At 34.7% G+C, this 27,968-nt stretch overlaps 3 protein-coding genes across 4 annotated transcripts; 2 read left to right on the top strand and 1 right to left on the bottom strand.

Moving 5' to 3' along the window:
- The first annotated feature begins 77 nt into the window (after positions 1 to 77).
- Positions 78 to 8,931, top strand: LOC133694933 (uncharacterized). 2 transcript variants are annotated; one of them, XM_062116620.1, is made up of 9 exons: positions 78 to 270; positions 368 to 3,034; positions 3,558 to 3,696; positions 3,818 to 3,900; positions 4,786 to 5,024; positions 5,729 to 5,815; positions 6,686 to 6,785; positions 6,959 to 7,175; positions 7,274 to 8,931. In XM_062116620.1, exons 2-9 carry the CDS (start codon positions 527 to 529, stop codon positions 8,506 to 8,508), a joined length of 4,608 nt encoding a protein of 1,535 aa, XP_061972604.1. In that variant the 5' UTR covers positions 78 to 270; positions 368 to 526; the 3' UTR covers positions 8,509 to 8,931. The 2 variants fall into 2 exon arrangements, with proteins under 2 accessions (XP_061972604.1, XP_061972603.1); XM_062116619.1 differs by having other exon boundaries at positions 79 to 270; positions 3,555 to 3,696.
- Positions 8,932 to 11,853: 2,922 nt separating this feature from the next.
- Positions 11,854 to 13,340, top strand: LOC133693739 (small ribosomal subunit protein uS13z/uS13y/uS13x-like). Its single transcript, XM_062115025.1, has 4 exons — positions 11,854 to 12,006; positions 12,129 to 12,289; positions 12,735 to 12,923; positions 13,038 to 13,340. Exons 1-4 carry the CDS (start codon positions 12,004 to 12,006, stop codon positions 13,141 to 13,143), a joined length of 459 nt encoding a protein of 152 aa, XP_061971009.1. The 5' UTR covers positions 11,854 to 12,003; the 3' UTR covers positions 13,144 to 13,340.
- Positions 13,341 to 17,070: 3,730 nt separating this feature from the next.
- On the bottom strand, positions 17,071 to 18,145 carry LOC133695414 (transcription repressor OFP16-like). The gene has a single exon (XM_062117403.1). It carries the CDS (start codon positions 18,073 to 18,075, stop codon positions 17,197 to 17,199), a length of 879 nt encoding a protein of 292 aa, XP_061973387.1. The 5' UTR covers positions 18,076 to 18,145; the 3' UTR covers positions 17,071 to 17,196.
- Between the last annotated feature and the right edge of the window lie 9,823 nt (positions 18,146 to 27,968).

Raw genomic sequence — 27,968 nt, 5'->3', positions numbered from 1 at the left:
CCTGCACATGCCTTAATGTTTTATCGGACGGCGAGACCATGCTCGATGTTATGTTAATTAACGTAAAACCCCCCAAAACTCAAAAGGACCCGATAATAAAATGGCCGAGTGTCCGATCCTTCTCTCTTAAAACCCCCTGGCTTTCTCTTTTCTCTATCTAAACCCAATCCCGGCACAACAACCTCCGACTCGCCAAGTCCTTGCCTGGTTAGGCCCGTGCTTTCACGCGACTCCGTAGCATCCTATAATCCTGTCTCGTTTACTGCATTAGTAAGTGTTTTTTTTCTTCTCTCCCTCACCACTCTCATTTTTTTTTTTATTTGGCAGATTATTCGTACATATTTTAATTTATTTTCTTGAATGTCAGGTTTTGATCAAAGGTTTTTTAAAAAATCTTTCGTAGATCCAGCTCGCGGTTCTTTGAGCATCGAATTACTTTAATAGCTGAATAAGATCAATGGAGGTTATTTACTTGTGAGTTTTATTGAGGAAAGTGAATTTTTTAGGGATCTTTTTTTGATAGAGGATGAGAGAAGGGTTGAGATCTAGTGTCAATTTATTGGCGAAAATGGAGAAAAATGAGGTTTCTCCGAGCAAGGAAATGGTTACTGAGAAAGTTGGTGGTTTGAAACAAGGAGATTGTGAATTCACTGACGAGGAGAACCCGAAATTGAATCAAGAAGAGGCGTTAAAAGAAGAAATGGAAGTGAATCAGAGAGATAGGCTTAAAATCGAAGAATGTGAAGGAGGGAATGATTTGAGGGAGTGTAATGCTGTTGAGGGTAGTACGAATAGAAGGAAAAGAAGTATGGTTGATGGTGAGGGAGAGATTGAGGATGGTGGCGTTGAAAAGAAGAAGCTAAAGGAGGGTGCGGATGGTGAAAATGTGGTTGTCGTCAGGGTTCTGCGGTCAAGGTCTGTGACAAAAACTAAGAGTAGGAAGGAGGTTGATAGAGGGCAGCAGACCGGAGGGAGTGATGGCTCTGAGAGGAAAAGGGTTGAGGTAAAAATAGAAGAGAGGGATCATTCTGATGGTGAAGACAGTGGGAAATTAGATAATGAGGCCAGGGATAAATCAAAGCAAAATCATGGTAGCTCACCCAAGGACCAGAAGAGTGACAGGACTGAGAAGAGATTGGCTGAGGTGAAAAAGAAAGATAGTGATCATTCTGATGGTGAAGACCCTGACCAGTCAGATAACGATGCAGGGAGAATGTTAAAGCACAAGCGTGGGAGGCCCCCCAAGGCTCAGAAGAGTGATGGGCCTGAGAAGAAAAGGATTGAGGTGGTAAATGAAGAAAGTCATCAATCTGCTGGTACAGAGATTGAACAGGCAGATAATGAGGCAAGGGAAAAGTTAAAGCCCAAGTGCGGGACACCCCCCAAGGTTCAGAAGAATGATGTGTCTGAGAAGACAAGGGTGGAGGTGAAAAGGGAAGAGAGTGATCAATCTGCTGGCGAAGAGAGTGATCGAGCACATAGTGGGGCAAGGAAAAGATTAAAGCATAAACATGGAATGTGCCACAAAGGGCAGAAGAGTGATGGATCCGAGAAGAAAAGAGTCAAGGTGGGTAAAGAAGGCAGCCATCAATCTGCTGGTGAAGAGAGTGAACTGTCAGGTAATGAGATGAGTGAAAAATTAAAGCCTAAGCGTGGGAGACCCCCCAAGGCTAAGGAAAGTGATGAGTCTGGGAAGAAAAGTATTGAGGTGGTTGATGGTGACTCTGCAGAATCTTCTGGTCAAGAGAGTGATGAATCTTATGGTAAAATGGGGAAGAAGCGGAAGCCTAAGCGTGGGAGACCCAGCAAGTTGAACAAGGGTGTAAAGGTGGGTGGGCTATGGAAAAGACAGCGGGGGGAAATGACAAGACATAATAAGAACCACAATGTGGGAGCTAGAAGTGCAGTATCTGGAAAGAAACTTGGGAAAAAATCTAATGCAACAAAGTTAGCCACAGCTAGGAAGAACAAATGCAGCAATGATGAAAAGGAAGAGGGGAGAAGTAAACAGAAGGCAGTAGTGAGAGAAAAAATTATAGAACTTCTTTTGGGTGCAGGCTGGACAATTGAGCGTAGGCCTAGGAATGGTAGAGAGTACTGTGATGCTGTGTATGTTAATCCTGAAGGAAGGACTCATTGGTCTGTTACCTTGGCTTACCGGGTGCTTAAGCAGCATTATGAAGGTGGTGGTGGTGATTCAAATACTTGTAAGACTGGTTTCAAGTTTACTCCTCTACCAGATGAAGAACTCAGCATACTAGCAAAAGTAATAGGCAAGGAAAGGAGTGATAAAAATAAAAAGAAAAAGAAATGGAAGCAAGTGAAGGATGGGAAAACAGGTGAAGGAGTTGCAAAAGAGAAAAATAAGAAAGGAAAACTGCACAAGAGAAAACAGGATGCTGTGGCAATTCCTGGACGTAAGAAGTTGAAGGACAGTACAAAACGGAAATCTTCTCTCTGCGAACAGGATGACTGTGCGGGTATGTCAGATGACGGAACAACAGTCAGGGATTATAAACAACTCAAAACACATAATAGAAAGCGGTGTGCTCTAATGATTCGCAACTCCAAGGAGGGTGCAGGTTCAGATGGTGGCGGCTATGTGCTTTATAATGGGAAGCGAACTGTACTCGCCTGGATGATTGACATGGGCACTGTTCCATTGGCTGGAAAGGTGCAGTACTTGAAACGCAGGAAGACACGAACAGTCCTGAAGGGTAAAATCACAACAGATGGCATTCAGTGTGATTGTTGTGGTGAAACTTTTGCAATCTCGGACTTCGAGGCTCATGCAGGCAGCAAATCCTGCCAGCCACTCAAAAACATATTCTTGGAGAATGGACCTTCACTCTTGCACTGCCAGCTAGAGTCATGGCATGGACAAGATGAATCTGATCGTAAAGGGTTCCATTTTGTTGATATTGATGGTCAAGATCCAAATGATGATACATGTGGGATCTGTGGAGATGGTGGAAACCTTATTTGCTGTGATAGTTGCCCATCAACATTTCATCAAAGCTGCCTAGAGATAAAGGTACGCATTTACTTTTGCATTCCTATTATTGTCGCTATATTTAGAAGATCACATTCTGCCCATGCACGTGTCATTATGCTATTCTTGGGTCAGTCCTGAAATCTTTCCTTCAAGGTTCTCCAGATTACTTGTAGTAAAAAATTTTCTCCGGGTTATGGAATACCTTAAGGAAATAAAATCTCAAAATAGAGTTTTGTTATTAGATATTAAGAAATGAATGGTGGAAAAATTTCTGGTGAAGCTGCCTTTCCATAGTAACTTATTTGTGTAAAGCTTAAGATCATCCTTTCTGCTGCTGCTTGTAGAATTGAGCTTCATTCACTGTAAATGCTATCATATTATAGATTGTTTTCTTGCGGCAGAATTTCCCTCTGGAATCTGGTATTGCACATATTGCCCGTAGCTTTTTTTTTTTATGAAATAAGATCAGCTTTTTTGCTGTTACTCATAGAATCGAGTTTGGTTTTCTTTAAATGCCATCATGTCATTAATATATTGTTGTTGTTTTTTCTTGTGGCAGAAGCTCCCTTCAGGGGTCTGGAATTGCACATATTGTTCATGCAAATTTTGTGGGATGGCTGGTGGGGATGCATGTCAGATGGATGAGAATGATGCTGCTGCCGGACCTGCATTACTGACATGTTGTTTGTGTGAGGAGAAATGTATTGACTCAATCTTCTCAGTGGTTTAATGTATTTTTGTTCTTTGCTTTTCCACCATGCTAAATTGTCTACTATTTATTGTTATTTAATTGATGTACATTTAATAGATCGTCTGCTGCAGATCACCACTCCTGTATTCCTGCTGAGGACACTATAAATGATTATCACAGCAGTCTATCCTTCTGCGGGAAGAAATGCCAAGAGGTATTATTTTAGTTACCATTGTATTGTTATAAACTATAATCTTGGATGTTCTGTTGGACTTGCAAATCAAAATTTTGTCGTTATTGGCATTTCTTTGCTTTATATCTTACTCCATATTTTCAAGTGACAAGAAACCTTGGCAGCTTGTAGCGTATTGCTTGATTTTATAAGACACATTCACTGATACTCAAACCTTTTGTGTGAACTTCATGGAAACTTGATTGCCAATGTGTGTTCTATGTCACAACTGAGTTTGAAGTTGAAGAGTTGCCTACTTTTGGAAGTTATTAAGCTATTCTACAATCTCATCTCAGTTAGATCTGAACGTGGTTGTAATTTGGTCCTAATAAGACATGAAACCATTTTTGTTTTTGCGGCAAATTTTCAGGTGTTCTGTTGGCTTGTAAACCCTGGGTTTTATAAACCCACTTTTGATTGACGATGCAAAACTAATTGCTACCTGCAAATTCAATGTATGAGTGGTTAGACTTTAGAGAAACACGGGACATCACTCTGGGGTAATGTTAAGACCTTGATTCATGGATCACTGCTATTTTGTGTCATCCATTGTACACAATTCTATCAGTCCCTAAAATCTGCTATGGGCCACGTCATATGTGAAGTGGGATTTGGCAACAGGAGTCTGGAATATAAATAATTGATTTTTTGACTTCGTTGTGATCCTTAATATTTTCTATACTTGGAGATTATTCATGTACTTGATAAATACTCTGATATCAGTAGCAGTGGTTTGTTTCTCCTGAGTCCTCAATAAAGTGGAGTGCTTCTATTTAATTGGTTTAATTTAAACAGGTTCTAAGACAACTTGAAAATGAACTCTATTATGTGCATCAGAATTCACTTAAATGGTTTTGTTTCTGTCAGTTACATGATAAACTACAGGCGCTTCTTGGGGTTAAACATGAAATGGAAGAGGGCTTTGCATGGACTGTTGTTCGCCGATTTGATGTTGGCTCTGATAGTACTCTCAGTGGAATGCATCGGAAAGTTGAATGCAATTCCAAGGTAGCTGTTGCGTTGCACATAATGGATGAGTGCTTTTTGCCCATGCCTGACCATAGAAGTGGGGTTAACCTGATTCGTAATATTGTATATAATTTTGGGTAAGCACAAGTATATTCACAAGTTTGAAATTGTCATCATTAAGCTGAAAAAACCAACATTGCTGATCTTTCTTTTATTTTTTAATATCTTTTTGGTGTGTGCGCGTGCTGGGGGGGGGGGGGGGGTTGTTAGTTCTATGTGGATACATCACATATTTGTTGGTGTGTTCCAACTTTGGGAGAAGCGTTTTATTTTGATGTTGATATTTTTAGTGGTGGAATCACAACTCACAAGCCTAGGCAAGAGGTGCCCTTTCTGTTTTTCCCGATTGATTACCACCTTTAAAGTACATTATGGAACTGGTTGAGGAAGAACAGATCATAAAATGATGGGAATTGTCGCCGCATACAACTTTCTTTAATTTCCCTACCATTCTACCATGTAGTATGCAATTATTCTAATGGTGGAGAGCCCAAAAAGTAGTATCCTGTTGTGTTGTACTATGCTATTGTGGATGTATGTGGTATTTTCTTTCATATCTTTGGCCTGTCAATACTTAGTTTACAGTTTAACTTGATAGTATTTTATTTGAAAGTGTGCTTTTGAATATGAAAAGGCTGTGTTACTCTCTTTTACTTATTGTCCTCACCTTTCCTGTTATATGCTGATAAGGATTATCTACTTCACTGTGATTGCTTTTATGTCGTTGTCAAAAAATTGTAAGCAATTTGTTTTCTTAACGAGTTGCAATATTCCTTTTCAGGTCAAACTTCAATCGACTGAACTACTGTGGTTTTCTGACTGCAATTCTAGAGCGAGGGGATGAAGTAATCTCTGCTGCATCCATTAGGTATATCTGAGCCCAAATTTGCCCAGTGATTGCACTGCTTTGTGATTTTTTTATCAATGGTTAGTTCTGCCGGTATGTATAACAAAATTATTGGAATTATAATTGGAAAAGAATGCATATGGACACAGAATCATTTCTGTTATGAATGTTTTCTGGGATTATGTACTGACAGTTTTCTACCTGACTATTCCTTTTTCTAAGCACTGCCTATACACATGATTGGATGTGTTGTAATTTAAGACATTAGTAACCATCTGCATGAATCATTTTTTACCTTTTCCTATCATTTTGTGATTGATCAACATCTTTGTTTTGCCAGTAACATCCACTTTGGAGTCTTTTATATTGTTTCTGAGAACAGAAAAATAAAATAAAATTGGATACTATAGAAAACACAGCAAAACTAAATACATGTGAACTTGCCTCTTTTCTTATTTTCTACTTCTGAAGTTCCACCAGCTGCAACCATTTTTTTTTTTGTCACTTCAATACTTACCACCATATAGCAAGTGGATCTGGTGCCAATACAGCGGAATAGAGTTTGTGACTCATTTTTGAACTATTGGAGTACAAATGTAGTCAGATTGTTGCTCTTAATGACTTCAGCACTTGTGCTCGTGTTCCTTTTTTGCATTTTCCAGAGTACTTGCATTAGTATCTTTCTTGAAATGTATGTATTCCTGTTGCATCCACTTTCCCATTTGTTCTCTTCCTCTTTAAATTGGAATAATGCCAGTTGTGCTGAATGTTGATGCTAAATTTCTGTCTTCCTTCTACTTTCTTCTAATCGACATGTCCATGCATGTGCAAGTAGCAGTTTATGACAATGTAAAAAGTCACAATCACGTTAATCAATACTTGGTGAAATAGGATCCATGGGAACCAGTTAGCAGAGATGCCATTCATTGGGACCCGCCACATGTACAGGCGGCAAGGAATGTGCCGCCGGCTTCTAAGTGCAATTGAAACTGTATGTTTGGTATCAGTTACCTTTCCTACTTTTCTGAATTCATGTCTTAATGTCTGACATTTATTATCACTAGCTTTTAGAAATTTCATTTATATAACACAATCTGTAGTCTCCCTTTTTACTGATTTTACTTTCTGTTTATTTTTGTTTGTCTTTTCTGAAACTGTCATTAGGCTCTCTGCTCTCTAAATGTCGAGAAATTGGTCATACCTGCAATCTCTGAGCTAAGGGAAACCTGGACTTCTGTTTTTGGTTTTAAACAACTTGAAGGATTGAGCAAGCAAAAAATGAGGTACATGAAAATGGTGGCATTCCCTGGCGTTGATATGTTACAAAAACCTTTGTTGAAGGATCATCAGTTTGCTGAAGCATATACGGTTCCCACTGAAGGTATCTGCCATTTTAAATCTTTAATTGATATTAACATATGCAACTTTTTGGGTTTCTCATCTCGCTGATAATTTTTTTAAAACCACATATACATGCAGGTTTGACATCCTTGGAACTCAAGGAACAATATACCATAGATGAGATATCATGTAATTCTGATGAGAAATGTTCGTCAGTGAGATTTGATTTAAAAGGTTCTAGTGAAATTAGTATACCTCATACTGGCAACATAAATGATCAAGCTGCTGCAGTTGAATCTGGTTCCCTTCCTGATTGCCTGAATGATATTTCTGATGTTACAAGTGAAAATACTAATCTACCTGCTTGTCCCAAGGACAAAGCTGTTGATCAATTGAGTGCGGTTTCTATTTCTTTGTGTGATGCCAATGAACAAACTAGAGAGGTGGCTGAACATCAGAGTGCTGTTTCTGGTTCCATTGCTACCTCTGATTGTGAGAGGAAGCTGAAAGGGGATACACATAAGGACCAGAATGATGTTTCCAAGATCGAAAGCAAGCTGTTTGACGTATCTTTTATTGGGTCTGAAGCGGCTGACTCTCAAGGGAAGTGTCAGTGTGCTTCCAGGGAGGTTACTGAGACTGTTCCTTGTGAAGTGAAAGGTGAAGATAGCAGCGATAGACAGAACCTCGATTCGCTTGATGATGATTCTATGCCCACTTCAAAAATCATAGCAAGTCAACTCCAGCACTTTGCTTTTGGGCACGAACTTAAAGTTTCAGATATCAATGCTGTTCACTACGAGTCCGCTACCTGCAATATTTCCAGTGATATAGTTCAATCAACAACCACAACAGTTCCCCAGAAAGTGCAAGATGCTGTTTATGGTCATTGTGGGGCATTGCCTGTCGACCAAAATATTAGCACTTCTTGTCAGGGCAAGGGGCCTAGTGCGAAGGAAATGGTTGTCCTGGCTACTGCTGATTCCAATTCTGTAGATTCTGATGTCACTGCAAAAGCAGATCTGCAATCTTGCAGAAGTAATGGATCTTGTATTGCCACAGAGCTCATAGTGAGCCCTTGTGGAGTTGATGCGGATGGCGTCCATGACCTTGAAGAAGTGTCTGACACAGTTCAAAGTGATGCGCTTTCTCCTGATGGAGGTTTAATTTCTGATGGGCCTCGGATTAATACCAAATCTTCAGAGCACCCCAGTTCTGTTTCTGAGGTCGAGCCTGCTAATTTGACACAGTGCGCCTCTGAACCTTTATGCAATTCAAGCTCTGCTCCTGGTGTTGGCCTGCACTGTGCCTCAGGTGATGGTAATTCATGCGTTGCACCTGAGGTGATAATTTTGTCAAATCAGGCTAGTTGATTCCGATTGGCATACTCTTTTTGGCGATAGAAAGATGGCATTTTGTGGATGGCGGCCATGGATAAATGTGATGAAGTTTTCTTGCAGAACTTGAATGTTCTCTTCACAGACCGCGTTATGCGATTTTGTAATTGATTAGGATGCCGATATAGCATTCGGATGCCTCATTTGATGGTGATGATTGATGACAGCTTTGGCAGGTGTTCACAGACAAAGGTTGTCGTCTTAATCAAATGCCCATCTAACATTATAGAGGACATCTTTTTGTACAGTTAGAGCAGTCCAAGTCTTCAGTACTTTCTAAGTCACATGTTAGATTTTAGATGCAATTGAGGGTTGTGCATCTTGACCTCTCCTATGCCTAACGTAAATGGAAAAAAAATTCCATTGCTGAAGTTTATGAAAGAGCCTTGCTTGCTGTGATCCATGCTTAACATCCCCCCTTTGCGCTCTGTTGTTTTCAGGTGTTGATAAAATGGTCATTCTTAGTACGCAGTCGCCTGCTTGTCTTTTTCCCTGTCTAGAATGGAATTGGTTTTTCGTGGTTAAAAATAAGAGAGAAAAGAAAAGAAATTTCCCCTGGTATGTAAAATTATTGAATTCTATGGTACTATGTGAAAAATGTCATCAGAGAAGGCATTTTTCTTCTTTAACCAAGGCAAGTTGCATCTACACGTTAATTTTATAAATTTATTTTATTCCCAATGTATTTTTCTTAGATAAATCACAGCTAACTTTTGAGAAATTTGATTAGTAAGTTATTATTCTCGTCAAACTTTTGAAATAATATAAATAAACTAAATATGTTTTTATTATTTCAAAAATTGACTTGTTATTATGAAAATAATAATTACCGAAACTCTACGAGTTGTGATGAAATCACTGCTTCTATTCATTGCTACAATAATATATAAATATATATATATATATATATATATATATATATATATAGGGTGCCTTGATACAACAATTTTCAATTGCTAATCAGTAATAAAGAATTGTTAGGGGTATATGCATTTTAACTTATTAAAATAATAAAATGACTATTTTTATCTTTTAATTTTTAGAACACAGTAAAAGGATATTTTTGCCATTCGAATCATAAACAAATATGGCATGAGTATAGGTGTTCTTTTGGTTATTTTCATATTAATGTAGGGCATTTTAGTTTTTTAACACTTAATTATTGATTTCTTGATTAAAAACGTTGCTGCTAGAGTGTGAAAGGCGCCCGTGTTTTTTGAACGACATGTACAGTGTCTCCTTGTAGTTCTTCATGCTTTTTTTTTCATGCCGTTTGAAGTGTTGTTGCATTTTAAGAAATCGCTGTTAGAGTGTGAGAGGCACCCATGTTTTTTGAACGGCACGTGCAATGCCTCCTCGTAGCCATCCATGCCTGTTTTTCATGTCTATAGAAGTGTTGTTGCATTTTCTTCGAGCCCGTTTGGCTACGAGGTAGAGGTTACGTTTCTTTAAAAACGCACTGAGCAAATGTTTGGTTAAGAGAAAAAAGTTGTTCATTGTGTATGGGTCCCACAATAAATTGCATGCGAAACACAGGCAATTTGAAAGCAAAAAAATGCTACTTTTTTGTGCGGCTCTCAATTTAACCATGATACACTGTTCAGTGAACACTGTATGATACACTGTTCACTGAACAATGGAGCATATGAACAGTGCGAATTGCACTGTTCACGTGAAATTTCTTTTTTTTTTTCAGTGTGTTAATTTTTTTAACATTTGTTTTTTTAAAAAAATACTAGTATAAAATGAATTAATTAAATTTACTCACACTGTAATATCAATTTTATACCTGATAATATTTTATCTACGCTAAAAAAATTATGAAAACTGTAATTCTTATCGGATGAATTTTGTACGTAATGGAATTATAAATAGTTTAGTGGAATAATAAAAAGTATTTTTTATAAAGTATTTTTTATTTCATGATGTAATAGGAGTAATTAATTCTACAATATTTAAATTTAAAACCATCAATAGTAATATATATTTTTTAAAATTATTTTATAACCTCAATTTTAAAAGCATTTTTAACCAAACACATTAAACTACTTTTTCTTTAACCTCAATTTCAACCATAGATTTAACCAAACACCTATTTTTTTCAAACCAACCTCAACTAAAAGTACTTTTTATAAAACAATTTTTTTCAAACCACAACCACAACAGCTACTGCAATACTAAACACACTCTTCCTTTTAATGCGGTGTGTAGTGATAAAGAATGAACAATTTGTTGCAGTTGGTCTTTTTATTTTTTTATTTTTTTCCTCTCCTCTTCTAAAAGGTATATCCGTCCTTTTTGTTTTTAATATTACAATTTTCATCATTATTCTCTCTCCTCCCCTAAAAAACACATGCTTCCTTTTTGTTTTTTATATTTCAATTTTTATTTTTATATTTTATATTTTTATTCTTGATATTTTTATAAAAAAATCATTTGTTTTCAATTTAGTCATTCGATTACAATTTGTCATGTATTATTTTTTCTATTTTTTAATTTTGATTTTTTTAATTTTAATTTTTTTCTTGGTTTTTTTTTTGTTAAAGTCTCATTGGTTTTCAATTTTATTCCATCAAAGTTTATGGAATTTTTTTAATTTTTTTTTAAATTTTTCCCTTTTGCTAAAATTGTTTTTCTTTTTAATTTAACTCTCTAATAAAAAATTCTATACTGCCCTCAAATTTAATTTTTATTTCGATTTTCACCATTGTTCTTTTAATTATATTTTTTTTTTGTTTTAGATTTTTTTGTGTGATTGATTTTTTTTCTAGTTTTATCTTTCAGTGTTTGATTTGGTAGGGATTGGATTTTAATTTTTTCATTTACAGTGTTTCTAATCTGTGACCCGAGTCATGAGTTTAAAAAGTTAATACAAGTTAACATCTTTTTATTTCTTTTAAACAAGCTTGAATAAAAAGTTAATTTTAAAAAATAAATTTAATAAATACAATTAGATAAATATTTCATGATGCGTGATCAAATAACTTGATCTATATATCTATCTTTTAATTTTTTAGTTTTACTTTAAGTTATTGTTAATGATTTTTTATATTTATTTTCTTGGATAATTATCTATTTATTTAATTAAATATCTATATAAACTTCTTACTTTACACTAAAATTTTTTCTATGTAAAAAACACATAAATAAAATCTGCATATCTAATATTTTTTATTTAAAAAATATATAACACACAGGGAATCGCAGGTGAAATGGCTAGTTTACAAGTAAATTATGTTTACATTTAATTGACAGCTAATTAAAGAATGGATAGTTGATGAATAAACGAGGGGCAGATCAGTCCATACACATTTTTAGCACGGCAAAATTCCTCTCTCGAAGCTAACTATATATAACGGCACGCTGTCTCTGTCTCTAGGGTTTTGGGACTTCTTCACCTTCTTCACACTCTAAGAACAGGCGCCGCTTAGCCAAAGACCAACCGTTGCTCCGAAGCCCTAGCCCAAAGCCATGGTAAGCATCGAAACCTCTCTCTTTTCTTTTCTTTCCTTGCCTTCTTCTCCTTATGCATATGTGTGTTAGATCTATGTACTTAAATAGTTAGTCTGACATGATTGAATTATTTTGATTGTTAGTCGCTGGTAGCAAATGAGGAATTCCAACATATTCTTCGTGTTTTGAACACCAACGTTGATGGCAAACAGAAGATTATGTTTGCTCTTACATCCATTAAAGGTATTGGTCGTCGTTTCGCTAACATTGTCTGCAAGAAGGCCGATGTAGACATGAACAAGAGGTGCTTACCTTTTACCTTTTCCCGCCTTTTTAATATATTAATCTGTTAGAAATTTCACTCTCGTCTTTTTTTTTTGGAATAGAAGTTTCTCCCTTTGATCATTCAATCACGGTTTGTGTTGTAGTGATGGTTTGTTACAAGCTCGGTGGCTTGCTTTCTTACTGTGAAACAAATGGAAAATTTAGTTAGAGGATTTTTATAGATTCCCGTTTTACTAAGTTTGAGGATGTTTTATTAATTTATAATTGTCTTCAACTTTTTTTGGGCAACTGTTCGAGGGAGGTTAGAAATTTGATAAATGAGCGTTAGAGAAGAGCTGGCTGGTTTTATAACTTTTGCTGACTTTCTTCTAGTCTTTTTAGCTGCATAATTTTTTGGGTTTATTCATAGCTGGCTGTTGATGGATGCTAGTCAATTTTTTACATTTGGGTGGCTGTGTTTGTAGAGCTGGTGAACTGTCAGCTGAGGAGCTTGACAAGCTTATGACAATTGTTGCTAATCCTCGTCAGTTCAAGATTCCAGACTGGTTCCTTAACAGGCAGAAGGACTACAAAGATGGAAAGTACTCCCAGGTTGTTTCCAATGCATTGGACATGAAGCTGAGAGATGATCTTGAGCGTTTGAAGAAGATCAGGTTTGCTATGATTCTCTTTAGACATGATATTTTGGGGAGAAAACAAGATACTTTTTTCTTTTGTTCTGTTAGTTTTTTTGGTTTACTTTAGCTTGTGTGATTCTTTTGCTGCAGAAATCACCGTGGTCTCCGTCACTACTGGGGTCTCCGAGTGCGTGGGCAGCACACCAAGACCACTGGCCGTAGGGGAAAGACTGTTGGTGTCTCCAAGAAGCGATGATCTGGTTACACAGATTGTGTTCTCTTGCTACAATGCAGTATTTTTCGGGTTCTCAGTCATTTCTTTTTCAAGCAAAAAACTTTAGTATAACTTAGATTGTTTGCTTGAACTTTGTTTTGTTTTTGCTGGTTGGATGTTTCTCTATGCGTTGTCTCTGAGAAGATCATATTTTTGCTTAAATATTTTTCCTTGAGATATCTTTTTGTGTGGTTACTTATATTCTGGTTTCTGATTTTGGATGGAGGCATAGGCAAGAACAAGCAACATAAGTGTTTCCTACCGGGTTACCAAACTAACATGTGTCTTGAATGAGATAGAAGCAGTTGCATGATTAGGGGATGGTCTGTAATTGCCAAGAAAACGCATGTCTTAATCTTAATACCTGTTGGACAGTGCCAGTCTTGGGTGTTGTAGTTGGAAACATCTGCTATCCTACTGCCCCTCACCGCTTTGATACAGTAACTTTCACATAAATAATAGTATGGCTGTAAGGGAATCAGATTTGTAAACCCTATATCTATACTAGGCTTAAAATTAATTTATAGGATGCAATGAACTTGGAGTGTATTTTTTATGAAGGAATTAAAATATAATATAACTGTTATGTAAGAGATGTTATCAAGGGTTAGTAGGTTGTGGTGAGCATGATACTGACATAGAAGTGGAGTACCACCTGAAATTGAATTTTTGTAGAATCAGTATGATTTGCACATCGTAGAAGCCTTCCCAATTACGCAGCATGCCACTATTTTACAAACAACCAAATGCTATGTCATAGCTTTTCTTGGGAAACTTGTCTCTCAGGAAAAGGTGCTTTAGGATATCAAAATTTATGGATTGTCAAGGCATTGTTCTGCGACCCCTTGTTGGACATGGTGACCTAATGCGAGGCTAATTTGGTTTCCTTTTCTAAACCTAACGGCATTGGGATCCTTGTATCAATCTTAGTGTCAGACTGTAGCTGGGTTTACTATTGTATTTATGTTGATACATTTTTCAATAATACATAGGCAAGATATTTTGTTTCTTTTATTACTTTATTCCTTTCTATTTAGAGAGAATATAGATCATAGATATTTGTAACCAATCATTAATCAATTTGGGGAGTAAGAATAGTATTTGATTGCTACAAATATGGATTATTGAAAAGAATAAGACATTTATTTAGATATTTTCCTTGTATGAATAGAGTAGGTACTGTATGAGCAGGCTTGGCAATAACCTTGTATAGCTTCTTCCATTTCTTGAATATGACCAATAGTGGTTTAAATTTGTAGAGAATTTATTTATTCACACGCACACTTACTATTAGATAGTGTTCATAAATCTCATGATAGGTACCTAACGATGATCTAGTTGCCATTGAAGCCACAGAGGGCTCTCTAAATTGATTCTTTTCCAGCCATAAGCTCCCATTGCATCATCATAGGAATTATAGGTCGGTCTATAGTCTCTAATGTAAATAATTTGAGCAGCCACGTCACATATTTGTTAATTGAATGATTTAAATAATATATTAACCATTATATATGAATTAACCACTATATGCTACAACATATAAAACCTGTTTATATGTTTATAGACAGTAAAACCACCATTGTTAACTAAGCAATTAAAATAATTTATTAACCAGTTTTACTGTTTATATAAACAGTAAAACCGACTCCATTAGAAACAAATAAACGGAAAATAGCAAGATGAAAAGATCCTGGTGGACTCGAGCAACTCATAACTCAAGTTTGAGGGTTAATTATTATAATGTGTTCATGGTCATGATAGTTATAACACTTAGCCAGCCTTGCTTGCTCAGGCTAGGTTTTACCTTGAAACAAAATTTTTTTATTTAAATAATATCATTTCAAGTTTTTTTTTTTATAAAAAAAAATCATATCTTTGGTTAGAGTGCCTGCTCACAGATCAGCTTGTCCAAGACCTTGAGTGAGTTGATCCTTGAGTTGGGTCTTATGACTACGATTTTGGGAGAAATTGCTGCGAGAACCCACACCGCCACGGTGGTGAGTCGGCTCATGGTGTACTGGACTCTCGTTAAAATTTCTTCTTGTATTGGACTTGGCTTGGAGCTGAATTTGAGCTGACAGAAAATATTGTGCAGCTGTTTTCAACGAGCTTGTTTGGGCTTGATCCACCCATTTTGATGTAGTATAAACCCACCAAAAAATACTCGCGGCTATTTTAAGAAATACTGGAGAATGAAGTATCTTCTTATGGGCTAGAGTCCCCATGTAGTAAAACAGATATTATGCAGGCCTCTAGGATCACATCATGCCCCAGCCATGAAAAAATAAATAAATAAACCAACATAATCTAAGCATTTATATTTATTATTTTTTTTACAAATTGCTCGAGAAAAACTATAACTGTCAAGACGAGAAGCAGAGTTAGTTATTGACCGCTACGACATGAGAGTTTAAATTCGTTCTTTCTGTGGTGCTCAGGCTATGCTTCCTCTGCCTGATGCTATGTTAGCAAGCCCAAGCCAACTGTCTTGCCCATCCATAGTCTCTTTTTTCTGGGTTCTCTATGATGCCTCCACTGCTAAAATTACTCTGTTCTATAGTTTTGGTGCAGTTATTTATTACGGGATTGAAAACCCTGAACTAACCGCACCTAGAATACCTAAAGAAGATAGATAAATATTAGGCTCGAGATCTGGTTTCATTGATGAGCCGGTGCTAGGTAAGAGACCTCGTGAGGGACAAAACCACATGTACAGTATGTAGAGACCTGTTTGCCATCGCTATATTCCCAGGAATTACAAGTTGAACCATAATATAATCATATTTATGGAGAAACAAGTCATCATCAGTGGCATCTGTAACTTTCACTGAATCTTCTGTGGCCCATCCTCGTCCTTGAAAACATCATATTAATTGCGCGGGGAACGGAGGACAAAAATCAAGATTCCCTTGTGCTGTCTGTGTAAAACAGTTTTTACTTTTTTAATCGACACAAATTTGGCCACTTGTTAATCCACTAGTTGTCTTGAAGCGAAGATTCTTCCAGATTAAAGAAATACGAGAAACAGGAGTCCTGTGCTTGCTTACAAGACGGATCTACCTTCGTCTTACTCCTCCTGTAAAAGACAACGGTTTTCTTGTTCTTCACCGGCCGATAAATTAGTTTATATTTTAACATTTGACAGGATTTGACCCGTTCCCAACCTAATAGTCCCCTTGTCTTGATTCATCACCTCTGCAAAACAATGAGTGGACATAATATTAATTGTCTGTGCAAGAACGTGGTTTATTAGAGTTAATTTGGAAGATTAAAGCAAGTTTTAGCTGAAAAAGAAAATGGGATAAGCATGCACGAAAGGTTTAACAAAACTAATTTCAATCTTACACACATGAAGTCTTCAAAATTAATCCAAAGGTTAGAGCTTTTCTTCCACATTGCAGCTAACTTTTTTGTTTCAGTAGAGAAGAAAGTACGGAAAAGGAGAGGAAGAAAACGGGTCTAATGAAATTTTTAGAATTTATGTAACAGGTGATGGATATCAATTCGTCATCCAACAAAAACAAAGCTTCACTATAGAGTGAAAAACGTAATCTCATCAAATTTACATTTGATAGAACAAGCCCTCCAAGTCCCTCGGCTTAATTGAAAGCTTCTATCCCCAACCAACTATCAAAGAGTGAATTATAGACATCTAGTTCACGAGCACTTGCAATTACAATTAAAAAAAAATGAGAGAGAGAGAGAGAGAGAGAGAGATGGAGTAAAAAGAAAAGGTAGGACAAGTACCTCGCCTTTACCTGTAATCATGCATTGCCTGCATTCCAAAAAAAACCCAATTTCGGGGGAAAAAAACAATTTTTCTAATCTAGAACCCGAAAACAATACTAACAAATCGAAAAAAAAAGTTTTCCAGCTTAATAAATACAAGAACCAAAAGCAAGATGGTGGTGAGGGGATAAGGTGTTATAATAGAAGACAAAGGGAGGCTCAATTTTGTCCCCCCGCACACATATATATTGCTAAATTAAAGGTAACAAGATTAGACAATCATTTTCCGACACACCACATACTACATTACATGCACTGCCGCGAAATCCCACAGCTACCGGAGGAAAAATCCTCTCCCCGGCGGCCAGCATCTTCTGGCATTTGCGATGACAAAAGACTAACAAGAAGATCAGCAAAAGCTCCAACAATGAACTTGTGGCTACTCTTAGGATTAAGATCAAGATAACACGATAGTAGCTCGTGCAAATACTCCCAATTAGCGTTGACGTCCACCAAGTCACGTGCCTCCACCATCTCTTGCATGGATCGCCGGAAGTCCATGTACGGGTCCGGTGAGTAGGTGGGGACAGCAACACTGTCTTTAACGGTTGGGGATTTTAATAACTGGGGATGAGTAATATTATTACACCTATCAACCAACAAAGACTTGTCATTGGAGGGATTCGTTGTCAGACTTGTCATTCCTGGATTGTCTGATGAGTCTGAGGAAGTGACGATGGACGGTGTGGATTCAATAATGGAGTTGGAGCGGCCAGGGGAGGAGAAGAAGAAGCGCTGAGAGGCGTAGACGGTAGCGAAGTCAGGTTCAGAGGAGGAGGAGGAGCTGGAAGAAGTGGTGGTGGAGGCGGAATCAATGGTGGGGTCATAGAGGGAATTATAGTTTTTTATGAGGAATGTATGGCTGTGATCATCTGGGGTTAGTAGGGTAGTGGGGGATTGATGATCATGGGGTGGTAGTGGACGTCTGATCTTAGTGAAGCATAGATTGAGGTTTCTTCCTATTGTGCCTGCCATTATTTTGTTTCTGTGATTGTGCAGGAAAGAAAGAGAGGAGTGTGAAGGTGAATCAAAGGAACAGAAACGATAACAAAATGGGGGGGTTGAGCAGTGTTTTAATTGTGATGGAGAGGAGGGTCCATCATGGTTAATGCCTTGATGGCGCATGTTGTAATTAGTCTTTTGTATTTTTAGTTCAACGGCGACTGGACAGAAGTAAAAGACTGTAAATGGGGACCTTTTATATAGCATGAGTTTTGGAGTCCTTAAAGCAGTGTTTTATTTCTCGAATTTAATGGCGCTCATATTTTGTTCGCCAACAGCGTATGAGTAGCTAAGCTTTCCTGTTCATATTAACATTATTATTTTAATATAAACATTAATATTAACAAACAAAATTTAAAAAAATGGTGTTTTTATGGTACATAATCTCACAAAATACTATTTATTGCAACAATATATTTTAATTTATTTTTCTCTTCTAATTTTATTCTTCACCATTTAATTTATTAGGAATTGAATTTTATAATTTGTTGCGGTTTGTTTTTTATTTGGTTATTCTAATCTTATGTCGGTATTGGGTTTAGCTGGTTACCACGATTGAATTTAGTTTTTTTTTAATTGATATATTTTTTTAAAATTTCATCCTATAATATTGGGTTGATTAATTAAAAATTAAATTTTCTAATTTGTTTCAATTTTTTTTCAACAAGATTACCTCGGTCTCATGACCCGAGTCACAAGTTAACCCAATTAGACTCTGGTCACTTTATTTTGTCTCGTTTTAAGATTATTTTTTTTCCAATTTTATTCTTTAATAATGATTTTATTGAGAATTGGACGTCATAATTTTATCTTAATTTTCTTTTTATTAAGCTATCCAGCCTCATGACCCAAGTTATAAATTTGACATGTTAACTCAAGTTAACTCGGATTATTTTTTTTGTTTACTTTTTATGAGATTATCTCGATCTTATAACATAAGTCATGGATTTTGTAGAATAACCCTGGTTGACTGTGATAGTTTTTTTGTGTCCTACTATTCATTGTAATAATGTTTTTTTTCTTTGTTTTTTTATAAAAAAATTATGTTTATTTTTTTAGTTTCATCCTTTAACATTTGTTTTATTCGAGATTAGACTTCATGATTTGTTGTAGTTTGCTTTTTATATGGTTATTATAGTCTCATGACTCGTGTCGTAGGTTTAGTAAATTAACCTGGTGGACTCGAGTTTTTTTTTCAATTTTATCCTTCAACATTGAGTTGATTAGGAATTATACTTTATGATCTGTTTCAGTTTGATGTCTATGAAGTCATCCTAGTATCATGACTCGGGTTATGAGTTTTGCGAGTTAACCTGGTAGATTCGGTTTGTTTTATTATGTCATATTTTTCTATTAATAATTTTTCAATTTTATTCTTTAACAATGAATTTATTGGGAATTAGGCTTTGTAATTTATTAAGATTTTTTTCTATGGGGTTATCTCAATTTCATGATTCAAGTAGCGAGTTTGACAGATTAACATAACTTAAGGGTTGACCAAACCAAGAGGTCAAGTCCCGGGTCACATAGGTTAACCCGGGAAAATAAAAAAAAATATTTGAAGTTTTTAATGTCCTACTTAAAAAAGTTAAGAAATAATCTATATGTATGGAAGCTATAAAAAATATGAGGCGTGAAGTATAGTATAATTATCTCACATCGAAAAGGTAAGAAACAACACATGTAGATGTAGGCTATATATAGTTATCTCACATCAAAAAATTAAGAAACAACTCAATGTGAATATAAGCTATATATAGTTATCTCACATTAAAAAATTAAGAAACAATTCATATAGATGTAGGTTACAAAAAATAAATGTGAGGCATGAAGTGTATTATAGTTATCCTACATCAAAAAATTAAGAAACAATCCATGTGAAAATGGGTTATATATAGTTATCCCATATCAAAAGGTTAAGAAACAATTTATGTGAAAGTAAACTATAAGACAAGATGTGTGGCTACGTATTCATAAATTAGTTTTATATTTTTGGGTTTATTAAAAAATATAAAAAAAAATCCAGTCTCACCTGGGTTATGTTAGGTCACTCGGGTTTTGGATTGACCCGGTTGGCCACCCGGGTTTAACCTAGATAATTGTATATTTGGATTTTTTTTGGGTTGAAACCCTATCAAGATCCCGGATCCTGCGTCAACCTGATGAGCCGAATCAAGTTATATAATTATGCTCGTAACAGTAGATTTATAATAGCAAGCTTGCATTTTCTATAGTAACAACAACAACAATTATTCTACAGTTGAATCAAGTTTACAAGATCTTTAGAATATATTTATCAAGTACTCATATAATTGTAAGCTGATAACAGTAAATTTGGAATTCAATATGCTTGTAATTTTCATTTTAATTAATAAGCTTGCAGTTTTCATTAAAAAAAACTTCTCTTAGATTAAGAACATCTCCATGATTAATTCAAAGTCATTTTAGTTGAGATAGATAAAAAAAAAAAACCAAAATATATACTTATTATTATTTATAAATAATAAACTAGCTGCTCCTATACTCGGTTCTCAGTCTTGAACAAGCATATGTTGCAGAGAGTAATTCGGATAATCAATTAACTGCCGAGCTCGCAAAGTTACTTGGAAGGAATTATGCGTCGATGATCACATTCTAACAAAAAACATTATCAGAAGATGATAGTAAAATTACTATTTATAGGACCCAAGAACCTGTACTTGACAGAGTAGAATGTGAAAGAAAAAAGACAGAAGATAGACTTAGGTGTGATCATATATCATGCTAAAAATTTGAATACGTCTCAAATGCGTAGTCATTATGTAACAATCACCAAAATTAAGTTCTTAAAGCATAGGGTTACATGCAAATAACTTTATATATATATATATATAAAATGGAATTAGAGAAAATTATGCAGACATACTGTCATATTTGCCTTGCAGATGATGTTGGTGAAGAATCATATCCTTACAACAACTTGTCATTTTTGTCACCATTAAAAGGAGGGAGGTTACTTGGATGGCCAAGCAATCGCCATCCAGCTACCTCAATAAATGCCGGATGGGATGTTGATTTCTCCGATGACATGAGCGCGTAAGAGTTAAGGATTTCTTGTGGAAGCGAGCGATTTTGCGAGTCTTGTTGTGTTACAAGGAAGCTGCACATGCATGCACACCGGCAGAGGTGGAGATCAAAGTCTTCCTTTTGTTTTATTTCTTGGTTCTCTGCACCGTCAATAAACAGATTAATTCAACTCTGGGAGCTGGATGATTGGTTTTTACCATTTTTATTATCATGAAGTGGACGACTGGTCACAATCAGTCCACTGATTATCACATAAGAAAACGATGTACGGTTATGATCACTTCATAAGATTACACAATCAGGCCCCGTCCTGGAGGCTGTGCTTTTGGGTCCCATAATTACCCTGCTTGTTTCAGTGTCTATCACGTTTTAATAATTTGACTTTTGGAGTCAAATCCGATCCCTGGATTCCCTTTCACAATTAAATTTCTTCTCAATGTAACTTTACTGGACAAGCTAATTAGCTACTCTCAGTTTCACCAGCGAGGAGGATTAGGTATTGCAGTTGAAAGAGTGTTCCTCTCAGCCTTGACCTTGAGTTTATAGAACCCCTTGTACATTGCCAGAGATATATGTGTGAAGCCATGTAGATATCTCCAATCTTGACACGCGATAATTCTGAAAAATATAATTTAACTAATTAGATTTTAAATTTAATTTTTAGAGATTATCAGTAGTTCGAGTACTATAAATTTTAAGATTAATAGAGACTTACTGATCGTTAATTTTAGAATCTTAAAAAACTAGTTAAAGTGTTTCATTATTATTTATGTTCATATATTTGCTATTTTATTAAATTATTTTGGAATTTACTGTTCATCGTCGATCTTTGTATAGTAAAATGCTCTGTGAATGCTAACGGTGAGTCCCCGCACTATGACCCACGTGTTTGCCGATGTAGAGGTACCGAGCAACGACTATGAGCAAATCCCTGGCTTTGCTTCCTAGTCCTCGACTTATGAAGCAGTGCCCACCATGCACCGGTAAGTTACATTTCATAACTGGAATGTTGTTCAGTGCCAGCTCATTAGCATGTAACCGTACCACCATAGCCTGATTGTTAATTTCTAGTTTATTTAAAAAATTAAAATTATATTTTTTAAAATTCACTTTTCAAAATGAATTTACTTTTCAATAAACAAAAAAAAAGCCTAAAGACACCGTATTTTAAAGACACAACAATACTAAACAGGTATTAAATTATGCTAAAAAAACTAACATTAAAATTATATATATATATATATATATATTATGATAAAATTATTCAACTAGCTTGTAAGTGAATCAAAACTAAGTTTTTGTTGATAAGTTAGAGCATGTTTAAAATTGTGGTAACGGTTGTGGTTTAAAATATTTTTTATTTAAAAATATATTAAAATAATATTTTTTAAAAAAATTTAAAATTTATTTTTAAGATCAGTATACTAAAATAATATAAAAATATATAAAAATTTATTTTTTAATAAAAAAAATTAAAATTTAAAGAAACAATTAATTAATCGTGCCAAATAATTTCTTAAATTAAATAGCATTATTTTACATCGACTTATTGCATTTAAATCAATTTACCTCGAAGTTTGAACATGAAAAGTTAAGGAAACTTTCTTTAACTACTAGGCTAATCATTTTAAGTTGTTTTAGTCAAATATAAGCTATCGAATTAAAAACCAATGCATGGTGAGATTTGAAATATAACCGATCATAAGAAAATCTATATATATTATTCAACACGCCAAACTTGACATTTAATAAATTATAAGAAGATAAATAGCTCAGCATTTAATTAGTCCACTTTTTTGAGAAAATAAACTTATTTTCACCTGCTTCATCCAATTCTTGAATTAGAAGTTTGGGATTCTCTTCATTTTGGGCAACAAATCTTGCAGCTTCACCAAAGAGAGAGGATTGGCCATTACTTTCTTGCTAGATTCCCTTATGAGGATAAACTTTTCCACCAAGTCAGGATCTTGAGAGAGAAACATCTATAGCTAGGTTAAAATTCCACAGTCAGGTAAGCTACAAGGATAGTCCAGCTGACTCTACATCGACAGGTACACCAAGCACATGCGTGGTTTCAGAGCATTTTAGACACGGGCGACCTGTCCAACTTACACTTTTCTTGTGTACGTTCCATGCCTCCTTAGCCCCCCATTCGAGTAAACTTGTGCATCAATCATATCACAGATCGATGAGGGTAAACGTAGTATTCCCTCTAATTAAATCCTTGAAGCAACCACCACACTCGAAACATTTTACAGTAATGTTTTTGCTGTCTCGAATTCATTTGAAAGTGCATCTAGGAATGATTCTCTTTTAGCAGCATCGATCTTTGACGTTGATAAAAAAAAACTTCCCATTCAAACTCTTTACTTCTTGCACTGTCTTCTTCAGATTTTTAATTTCATGACCTGTTTCTGGTGTAAAATCAGACAATTTAATGGGACTAGATTAATTCCTACCAGATAAGTACTAAAACATTAATTAGCTTGTGTGAAACGGTTGCATGTGCACGAGCGGACTTGCTTGCTGCCATTCTTCATTTTTTTTCTAGAAAATTCATAGTAGCCCTCGTTGGTTTCAGTAGTTTAACTTTTTCCTACTTTCAGGACATTTGCCTCCTATATTTCTGGAAACTTGTTCATCTATATGTTCTTGGCATATATCTAAATATTTTGGGCAGATTACGCCATGCATATGCGATTTTTTTGTTCCAAACAATTCGTTTTTTCGGCCTGCTAACACAAGAATAGTTGTATATGTATATATCATCTGTGAGACGTGCCGAGCGAAGATTCCAGCAGGAAAACTCACTTTCTTGGAGCAGCAAAGTGAGAGCTGGTAACCACAAAACAGTTTATAATCAGAAGTTGCTCCCTTGAAAGAATGGTTGCTTTATATCCACGAGAAGGACCGGCCAGCCAATATTTAACCACTGCCAGAAAACAGAAGTCTTTTGTGAAAAATCAACATCGTCTCTCTGATCAGTAGCTATAAGAAATCTGATAATTTTTTGTCTACGAATAACAGCCTGTACACAAGACTTTATTCGTGCTTTCCTTTTCCAAAATTTTCTTCATTTACCCAAAACCAGCTTCAAAATCGGTGGTCCCCTGTATGAATAGACATTTCCTGCTATCTTTTGCATGGAGGATACTTAAGTTTATTACAAAACTCCCAGCCAAAACGGAAAAGATGGACGTATGATATATTCTTACATGATTTGCCAAGATGAATAAAAAAATATTTTCTCCATTAATTTTCCACTCTCTTTCGTTGCTGATATTACAAAACTCTGATCAAAATCTCTTGGTTTGTTGATATTAAAAATAAATTTTAAAAAATAAAAATAAAATTATTTTAATATATTTTTAAATAAATAAAACTTTAAAAAACAATTTTTACTGAAATTTTAAAAAAATATAAGAGATTACTGACAAATTAAGTTGGGTAGCAGCATAATGCATGTGGTGGCCAAAAAAAAATAGGTACACCCAGAACAGAAACTTGTAATGTGTTACTATTATAGTAATATGGTGATTAAGTAGCTAGTGTTGTTGATTTGATCAGAGATTAAGAGAATTAATCAAAACTCGTGCCTACAGGGGTTTCTGTTCGTCTGATCTAAGACCATTGTACAGTAGAGAGGACACTATCATTGACCTCTTGTTTAATTATAAAGAAAGTAAGTTCGCATGATCACAGTTCTCAAACGTGTCTGTGTTGTGTAAAAGAAAGAGACAAGAAGATCATATGACACACTGCCCAATTCAGAGCATCTTCAGCCGCAGATCTTAGAAGTGAGCTGTATGCATAGGAATTGTATCTTTGGATCGATACTCTGCCCGTATAAGCCACCCGTAGCTCTACAGTACTCCAAGTTACCGAAACTTCCTCCGACCTCTGCTGTACAGCCAATCAAGCACCGCTGAATTATTGAATGCCAAAGTCTCCAATCATTATCTCGCAACAAAATAATTATTCTGGCTTTTCCAGATTTATTAAACATCAATTTGACTCTTTCAAGTTGCTGCAAAGGACATTTGTTGTTACATCGAAATCGGTTTTAATTTCTCTTATATATAATGTTAATATAACAAAGAAAGTAATTAATTATACATCCAGTGTAAGAAATAGTTTGCTATTAATTTTTTTTATTATTATTAACATGGGTGTCCGGATCAGCTTGCGCGCATCTCGATCATATAAGTCTTCAATAACCATCATATTAGTAACCATGGGGCTCGAACCTGAATTTATAAAAAAAGCAAATTCCTTGATTCTAATTTCTCACCACTGAACACCTACTAAATAATTGTTATTAATTATTTTCCTTGTAATGTGTTTGTAAGTGCCTATTTATTATTTTTTGGTTGTGCTGTAAGACAATTCAAAAAATCCTATTTTTTTAAACATAAAATATATCATATATCTCATTCCACTATTTCCATCAAATTATATTAAAAAATATTAAATTAAAATAAATGATTGTATATCTTATAATTTGTATCGATGGACATGAATCCAATAACTAAATATAAAGTCGATGAGTAATATTTATATCAATCAAATAGTACATTAATAATACGGAAAGTGAATAAGTTAGTTTTTAATAGTATGCAAATTGCAATTCCCAAATGGGCTGAGCCCAAATATTGGATCCATGTGGATGGGTATGCCATACATCAAAGCCCAATGCTCAAACCCAACCGGAAGACATAGTCAATCTCTGTGTCTACTTCGTATAGAGAAGGTTCATCCCACCCTGTCATCTCTTCTTGCTTGGTAAATGAGTAATATTTTTATTAAACTCCACTTGCATGGTAAATGTCAAAATCTTATGATTTGATTCCTGTTATAGTTTGAGTGTAAAGTTAAACTGTGTAAATGTGATTCAGCTTGATAAATTTAAATATATTCCGGTTAACTTGTGATAAAAAATCTAAGAAAATAACAAGATTAATATAAAACATCTTCAAATCCAATTTTTTAACTGATATGATTCAATGAATTTGACAAATTCAAAAACATCCTGGTCTACTAGCTACTAGTACAAAAAAGTCTATGAACAAAATTGAAAAAAAAAATTATGAAACTAATACAAAAAACTATTGACCTGATTTCTTATCACACACGAGTTTAAAATTAAACCATGTAAAAATTATCTTGACGTGATTCAATCAACTTAGTTAATTAAAAAACAACACAGTTAATTGTTAAAAAAAATTAAAAATGAAATTAAAATAAAAAGGAGGAGGCTAATGATAAAAAAAAGAAGAGAGGAAGAAAAGTAACTAGAATTGAAAATAATAATAATAATAATAATAATAATAATAATAAAAAGAATGGCTTCGCTTTCATATTAGACAAGACTTTTAGTATAGATGTAATGCCCTTTTATTGCATTTTCCATTTTTTATTATTTCAAACTTTTAACTAAAATGAAGGAATGGGTTTAGTTTTTATATATATATATATATATATATATATATATATATATGATGCTTCTTTACAAAAAGACTGTGATGACTAGAAACCAAATAGAAATTACAAGTTTACAACAGTGTAGTTTCTGCCTCCCATTTTATGAATGCATGATTCTTTTTTAATATGAAGGATGTGGGCAATTCATGTCATCTTGACCATATTGGACAAATGCAATTTCTCATGGAAGGCAATTTGTAGTTTTTCCTATTTAAAAAACAAACCAAGCCTAATCAGCCTTTCCTTGTTGAGTAAAACTAGATGCGATTGATACAATATAATATGATGATGTTGCTTTTTATAATTATAAGAAAATGGTTGAGTTTTGAGGAGTAAAAATATATTTTCATGGGGTTAATTTAACATTACTAATTTGTTCGGGGTGGTCTACCTATTTAAAAATAAAAATTATAACATATCAAGTAAGGGGTATTATTGGTTATTCAACTTTTTTTCTAATAATGCAATTATTTAACTATCATTACAATTTTGTTTTTTTGACTCAGGCCTACTAGTGTTTTTATCATTTTTTCTTAGGATTTTTTGGAATTATCAATTGAAATTAGGGGTAATTACTTAACGTTGTTGGAGCGAGTGGTGTGTGGCAAGTGGCACATGCAGGCTCCTTCAACCATCAAATACATCAAATATTATCTTTTATGGTGGCGTTTGAAGCAGGGTACTAAGAGCTTTTCAATGGTGACACGTGTGACAATGAAAGAAGGATGATGTGGTTGTAGTGGATTTTTTTTCTTCTTTTCTCCCTTTTCTCTCTCCTCTCTTAGACAAAGTACACAAGCTTCCTTCCATTTGTTTTTTTAACACAACATGGTCCTCGTCCTTTTGATTTCTACCTATTTTGTTTTTGTTTTGTCTTTTCCAGGTTATCTTTTGTTACCAATTTCAACCATATCATTTGATTTCATTTAGTTTTTGTTTTAAATTTGATTTTCATTCTTCTGATTTTTATCAATTTGTTTTTTATATCTTTTGTAGGTTGGTTTTTTTGTTTTCAATTTCAAACCTCGTCATTTAATTTTATTTTAAATATGGTCCTTATTTTTTAATTGTTGTTTATTTTATTTTTTATCATTTTTCTAATTCAATTTTTTTTATTTCATCATTCAATATTAGAGGGTGCAATTTAATCTGAACCCAATGGATGTCACTTCAACCCAACCTAACTTGCCCCGAACATGTTGGTGTGTTTTGGATGGTTACCTTACCCAATGAGTAATTAATAGGGTATGAATATTATGAAAACATATTTAAAACTCGTCTGAACCCAAGCTAAAATATATATTTATATTATACAAATATATTTATAAAACATTTATATTTTTTAATGCAATGTGATATATACATGTCATGAAACAAACGTACACTTTAAATTTATATATTAATTAATTTGTTTCTTATTTAATAATAAATAGTTTTTAGATAATAGATATTCACAATAATAAATAATC

The sequence above is a fragment of the Populus nigra genome, chromosome 5 (assembly GCF_951802175.1).
Source record: "Populus nigra chromosome 5, ddPopNigr1.1, whole genome shotgun sequence".
In the NCBI taxonomy this organism is placed as follows: domain Eukaryota; kingdom Viridiplantae; phylum Streptophyta; class Magnoliopsida; order Malpighiales; family Salicaceae; genus Populus; species Populus nigra.
This window is presented reverse-complemented; position numbering and strand designations above follow the sequence as displayed.